This window comes from Ylistrum balloti, unplaced genomic scaffold (genome assembly GCF_031769215.1).
Source record: "Ylistrum balloti isolate Yb309-2 unplaced genomic scaffold, AGI_CSIRO_Ybal_v1 Utg371196, whole genome shotgun sequence".
In the NCBI taxonomy this organism is placed as follows: Eukaryota; Metazoa; Mollusca; class Bivalvia; order Pectinida; family Pectinidae; genus Ylistrum; species Ylistrum balloti.
The window spans coordinates 1,140,328-1,147,663 of record NW_026782651.1 but is presented as its reverse complement, the minus strand read 5'-3'; the positions used below and the strand labels follow the sequence as shown (position 1 = coordinate 1,147,663).

At 38.1% G+C, this 7,336-nt stretch overlaps 1 protein-coding gene across 1 annotated transcript; it reads left to right on the top strand.

The window, feature by feature from the left end:
- The first annotated feature begins 5,065 nt into the window (after positions 1–5,065).
- Positions 5,066–6,739, top strand: LOC132561350 (uncharacterized). Its single transcript, XM_060226074.1, has one exon. The coding sequence runs from the start codon at positions 5,066–5,068 to the stop codon at positions 6,737–6,739; it is 1,674 nt and encodes a 557-aa protein (XP_060082057.1).
- Positions 6,740–7,336: the final 597 nt, after the last annotated feature.

Genomic DNA, 7,336 nt, shown 5'->3' with positions numbered 1-7,336 from the left:
GGCCTCAGGATGTCATTGTCATCATGGCCTCAGGATGTCATTGTCATCATGGCCTCAGGATGTCATTGTCATCATGGCGGTAGAACGATTAGTTTATAAGAAGATAGAGAGTTATTTCGTTCGGGCTGTTCTGTTAAATTATACGTAATTATTCAATACAGGGAAACACATCTCCATTGTTGACTAATTGTTGTTGTTTACTTCCGTTTTTTTAAATTTTGGGTGTAATTGTTCGCAACACCAAAGGTCAAGATTATAAAGATGATAGGTACCAGAATGTTCTGTGTTTTCGAACAGCAAGTTAAAGTTGTCCCTGTTAGCAGCGGGTAACGGCCTATTTACTGGATAATGTCCAACTACAGTTTCATGAAACTTTGAGCATCTTAAAGTGTGCCACACCAAGTCGACAGTAGATGGCGAAGTTTCTTTCGAAACAATGAAAAGCTCACCGATGGTAGTTATTTGTCACCAGGTCTTTGAGTTTTGTATGGAAACGTGTAAGCGTTCTCGGAGGTGTAAGATTTCAAAGTTGATACAAAAATTAACAATAAGGAAATGTAGTGTTTGTTGAGATACTCGTTCAGTGAACAGCCAGTGTCCTTGTGAGATGTGGTCACCTCATGTGAGAGGCCCACAGTACGCTATCGAAAGCAACGGGGTAAAATATCGTGTTCAAGGGTACACGCTGTTTTGTAGTCTCAGCTTCCTAAGACACGCCTACCTCGGGATTTTACGACGTGAGATTGTAATGTCCGATACTCAACCGCCTCAGACATCGTCGCTCAAGAAATACAAAGGAAGGACTTAGACACCATATCTATTGAAATATGTGTCGGACATCATGTTAACCATCCAAAGTCAACATGTCTATGTTGATTTTTCCCTGTTGCTTATATATATCGTCACACTAATCATAAATTGTTCATGTTTGTCCGATAACAGCACAAAGCAGGGACTAAACAAACACGGGTGCCTTGCGATTGTAGACCTCTAACGACGGTAGTTAATCGCATGATTACTCGTGATCTCGGTAAGTATTGCTGGGTATTGATGTCGGCGCACTCAATTACAGGTCGGCCCACACATACTGTACGTGACACTTTATTGTATACGGTGTTAATTAGGGTATGTTTTCATTGGTACCTGGCCTAAGCTTCCTTTTTTGATTTATAACTAAGGGTTGATCACCTGAAATTGTTTTCTAAACGATCGTTTTTTGTCTTGTGTATCTGAGAGAGCGGAATAAGTTCGGATCACTGTAATGGTATACGTTTTAAGTGACCTACTCGCAAAACTATTTATTGATTTCAAATTTCCCAGCAAACTGAGAAAACAAACATAACATGTATTCTCGATTTTCGATACAGAAAACTCGATACCATTGGATCATGGATCATGGCGATTTTGATACCCTGGTACATTGCCGCTTTGATCTAGTCTAATAACACGGATAAGTCTGCTTACCTCGGGAATGACAGTTTCGTCATTGTAACTGACACAGTAGGATAACACCAATGATTGTGGTATTTCATTCCCAATAATTATAGGGCAATGTATTTAAACGATAAGATGGCAACGGGGATGGAATAATTACCACTCTGTCATAAAGACTGAAAAATCTCAGATCGCGGGATTTAAGTTGATCACTAAACCTAAAACTCTGCCTATCAGAGATACCAAACAGTTGAAATATAGGCCTCTCTAAGTGACCGTCAGTTTTCTGTAGTTTTATGATATACAATGTTTACTACAAAATACAAGTTCTTCGCGAAAACATCGCAGGCAGTACATATATCTTACTTCCACCATCAAATCTATGAAGAAACATCTTTCATTACATAATTATCTGTTATCCAGTAAAAATGTATTTTTTGTTTCTCACTAGAGTAATTTACGCTAAAGCTTATTTTATTGGTTGTGACAGTCGGATATCAACTGGACAATGACGTTACGTCATGATTTGTTTATGGCGCAACCAAATGGCTGCCTCCGTTTGAGTTGGTCCTCCGCATTTTATTTGAACCTGTCAAAATAAAACTTTACTGAGTCATGTGATAGCAAGCATCTTCATTCTATTTTCATTTCATACGAGATTTTACGAAACTCGTCCCGACGTTTTGATTTTTGAATGAAATCTTCTTAGACACGTTTAAAAAAAATATCGTATAAAACGAAAACTCATTTAACATCCCACAGAACGACACGTATTCATTTTTTCATTTGTGTGATGGGTCAATTTAGATACCACATCTAGTGGGCACGGAGAGAAAATAATATCATTTTTTTCCATTTGCGTTTTAAGTATAGTTAGTAGCTGAATGATCAGTGGAGAAACATGTCATTTCATCGAGGCATCGCCACCAAATCAACTTGTTGATGATGTCATTTCATCAAGGCATCGCCACCAATCAGCTGTTTGATGATGTCATTTCATCAAGGCATCGCCACCAATCAGCTGTTTGATTATGTCATTTCATCAAGGCATCGCCACCAATCAGCTGTTTGATGATGTCATTTCATCAAGGCATCGCCACCAATCAGCTGTTTGATGATGTCATTTCATCAAGGCATCGCCACCAATCAGCTGTTTGATGATGTCATTTTAAAATTCAGAAGAGGAATATACTTCATTATTGTGAACATAAATATATGTTACCAACTAAAACGAAGCCATGATGAATTACAAATGATAACTTGTGTCAGTAATGTGATATTGTGTCAGTAGTTTGTGTCAGTAGTGTGATATTGTGTCGATAGTTTGTGTCAGAAGTGTGATATTGTGTCAGTAATGTGATATTGTGTCAGTAGTGTGGTATTGTGTCAGTTGTGTGATATTGTGTCAGTAGTGTGACATCGTGTCAGTAGTGTGGTATTGTGTCAGTAGTGTGGTATTGTGTCAGAAGTGTGATATTGGGTCAGTAGTTTGTGTCAGTAGTGTGATATTGTGTCAGTAGTGTGTAGTGTGTCAGTATTGTGGTATCGTGTCAGTAGTGTGGTATCGTGTCAGTAGTGTGGTATTGTGTCAGTAGTGTGGTATTGTGTCAGTAGTGTGGTATCGTGTCAGTAGTGTGGTATTGTGTCAGTAGTGTGATATTGTGTCAGTTGTGTGGTATTTTGTCAGTAGTGTGGTATTGTGTCAGTAATGTGGTATCGTGTCAGGTGTCAGTAGTATGATATTGTGTCAGTTGTGTGGTATTTTGTCAGTAGTGTGGTATTGTGTCAGTAATGTGGTATCGTGTCAGGTGTCAGTAGTGTGATATCGTGTCAGTAGTGTGATATCGTGTCAGTAGTGTGGTATCGTGTCAGTAGTGTGATATCGTGTCAGTAGTGTGATATCGTGTCAGTAGTGTGGTATCGTGTCAGTAGTGTGATATCGTGTCAGTAGTGTGATATCGTGTCAGTAGTGTGATATCGTGTCAGTAGTGTGATATCGTGTCAGTAGTGTGATATTGTGTCAGTAGTGTGATGTTGAGTCAGTAGTGTGATATCGTGTCAGTAGTGTGATATCGTGTCAGTAGTGTGGTATTGTGTCAGTAGTGTGATTTCGTGTCAGTAGTGTGATATCGTGTCAGTAGTGTGATATCGTGTCAGTAGTGTGATATCGTTTCAGTAGTGTGGTATCGTATCAGTGGTATTTGATTATAAGGTATTTATATTCCGTATGACATCACGTATATTGACATCATGTTGATAAACTATCGATTTAAAATATTATCAAACATTATGACAAGAAATATTGTATCTTAATGTATTTCAATTCTCTCTTACAATGCTATTTTCTTTAAATAAATATATTTTGCACCAATATTCGCTCAAACGATAACAGAAATTCGTTGTTTGGAAATGAAAATTAGCGATATTTTAATGGAACTTGGAACATTGTCTTCATGCTGTTATACATATGATACAAATATTTCATGTCTAAGGATGTTTTCAAAAAATGTATTCTTATACTGCACAATTAAAACAAACGTGATCAGTGTCCATGATAACAACCATTACTAGGAACTGCAACAAAGAACAGTATCACAGCACTTGTCACCAACCTAAGTTTCAAAAGTCGAAGGAAGACTTTGAAAAATATTATTGGCATTTCGTAATATCATACTATGTAAGAAATATGACCTATCTTCCGATCCGCACGATGTAGTGTATTTAACATCCTGCTAAATTTAGCAAGGTGGAGGTAAGATGAGAAGATATATGTTCAAAGACAGGTCGAAATTCTTTCTCATGTTAAAAAAGGTTAAAGTATAGCATTTCAGTTTGTTCTTACGGATTAAGCACAAAGTAACCGTGATTTAATATAAAGTTTGGATTAAGGCTTGCTAAGTCGCCAGGCAGGTGGGTATATAGGTAAGGAATTAGTCTAAAGCTGTATTGTATTGGTATTGCCACGGTTGAACAACATTGATTATGTACTACTTTGTCAGCTTGTTTATGTATATTGAAGTTTTAAAAATCAATTATGTTTGAGATTTATTTTTAGATATACTAGTTTTATTAAACAAAATACACTATCCACTATGTGGTGGTAAGCGAGTATTGACATTTCAGCTGATAGAAATGTCACAAATTTAAGTGTTAACACCGAAGCTTTCGATACTTGATACTGGCAAGTCTAATGTTTTGATTTCAGTCCAATAAAGCTAGCACCAACTTTTGACATTATGATGATAACAGCAATAAACAATTACAAATAATTTGGATGTAAATATACACTTCAAACAAATTTGGTATCAAATCGTGCCACCATGTGTATCTCGTCTCCAATAGTTACAGATGTATGGCGAGAGTGAAATAGATATCATGGTGGCGTTTTCTATATTTAGGTTAAACAAAGCACGTAATTAAGTTAAAATAGGAGTGACAAATTCTATAGGGATCAAACATCAGACTTCGGAAGAGATATACTTATGTTATAACTTCTTTCGGACTTATGTTGAGTACCGAAACACTTCAAAAGTCATTGTTTGATATAATCTAATTTTTATACACAACAACATCCTTTCTTCTTTCAGATGGCTTGAATAATTTGTGTTTGGTTGATGGAAGAGAATGAAACATGGAAGTAGAAAGACCAACGCCAGATTTTAAGAACTACAAAGACAAAAGAGTAACCAACATCATCAACAAGGCTTCCCAGCAGTTGAGGATATCTGGTCTTGTCCGCAAGAATGCTGCAAGGCGTTACATAACGATAACCAACAGCCATGCCTCCCTGAATGCCAATGTCCACGCAAAGGCCGTTGCTAAGGGTCTTTTGACCAAGAACCCTAGCAATCTGGACCGCCAAATGATAAGGGGAGCTAGTAATCTAGAACGTCACATGGTAGTGAAAAAGACTGGCGAACTTGAACCACCACTTTCACGGAAACCCAAGATATACTTGAATAGAAACCGACGAACAGACGTGACCCGGGTTTCGAGTTATCCTGACATGACCTACAGGAGAGTTGTACACGCAAGGTCAATGGCAAGAATGGCTACCAGAACCGATATCCTTAAAGCCAGAGAGTTAATGACGGAAGTTATAGACCCTAATAAAGCCTCGACATTTTCCCTGACCAAATCTGATGAACCTGCCATGAGAGTTCGGCCGGTTATATCTCGGGAGTCCAGCAGGGTCGACAACAACGTGAAAATTACTATCAACAGGTACAATAGCACTGTATCTCCAAAACGATCCGATACCATTCCGAGCAGGTCGGATACATCGCTCAGCAGATCCGATATAATGCGTAGCGCTGACCAGTCTGCCACTCCAGCCACAGCCTCTAGGAGAAACAAAACCCACCCGGAGTCAAGCAGAGAAGCCACTATATTGTACAACACCAGACGTCCGACTAAAAACGCCAAGTCTTACCTGAAACCTGTACTTCCAAGAATGTTCTCGGGAAATGTTCCGTTTTTGTTCAAGCTAAATGGACCTATTCTTCTGACTGCACCACATGGTATAAAGTTATGGCGTGGTGGGACAGACGGAAGGAAGAAGAGGATACACTACAGAGAGATCTGGTCTACGGAGATTGTCCTCAAGTTGGCTGCCCATATCAACAAGTACATGGGTATTCCAGCCAGCTTCATGATATGGGACAGAAGAATAGCTGCACCGCTTGACCATAAGAATCTCGACCCTAACTACCTCACAGAAGAACAGCTTGCCATGTCGCCATGGCATGAAGCCCTTCTTCAATTCAAGCGGTTCGGAAAGCTTAACAATTGTCCACTTTTACACATCGATGTTCATGGAAAGAAAAACCGGAAAACAAACCTGGATGTTGACTTCGGTTTCAAAGCACTGGAAACTCGCTGGGAGGACCAAGGTTTTGTAGGATGGGTGAAATCCGAGGCGGAAACTTCGTTCAATAAACTGTTCGACATGCCTTGCTGTGAAACTAATGATGACACAAAGTATACAACTAACGTTAATCCTAGTCTGTGTGGTGACTGGGGAGGCGACCTGTACACCATGACTTGTCAATCGGTGTGTTTAGGGGTTCCCGCCTTCCAACTTGAGATTCCAAGGAGTATAAGAACACACCTGATAGATGATGAAATTTTCATGAACAAGTTTGCTAAATGTATAGTAGATATTTACCGGACATGTATCTCGTTAAATTCTGATGAAGAGTGTGATAGCAGAGTGAGAGAGAATAGAATTCTCTCGGATTACATTGACAAATTATTCAACGAACATCTTAAAATCCAAAAAGTGGCACGGGAAAAGCAAATTTGATATAACGAAATATTTTCATATCGTCGGAAACGTGGCAATAGTACAAGTAGATTAAATTAGAAGTAGAGATCGATACTCAAACAGATACTATAATTATACCAATTAAATTAGAAGTAGAGATCGATACTTAAACAGATACTATAATTATACCAATTAGAAGTAGAGATCGATACTCAAACAGATACTATAATTATACCAATTAGAAGTAGGGATCGATACTCAAACAGATACTATAATTATACCAATTAAATTAGAAGTAGAGATCGATACTCAAACAGATACTATAATTATACCAATTAAATTAGAAGTAGAGATCGATACTCAAACAGATACAATAATTATACCAATTAAATCCTGCCAATCTTTGAACATTATCTCACAGAACAACTGGGTCATCATAGTATACAGGTTTTCGACACAAATAAAAATGTTACATAACAACACTTTTTTTATCTCATAAAGACGAGAAAACATCCTGTGTTATATATCAACAGGTGACAACATCCTGTGTTATATACCAACAGTAGGCAACATCCTGTGTTATATATCAACAGTAGACAACATCCTGTGTTATATATCAACAGGAGACTACATCCT

Excerpts from the sequence above, each read along its gene's own strand:
- LOC132561350 (XM_060226074.1), top strand. The coding sequence starts at position 5,066 with ATGGAAGTAGAAAGACCAACGCCAGATTTTAAGAACTACAAAGACAAA.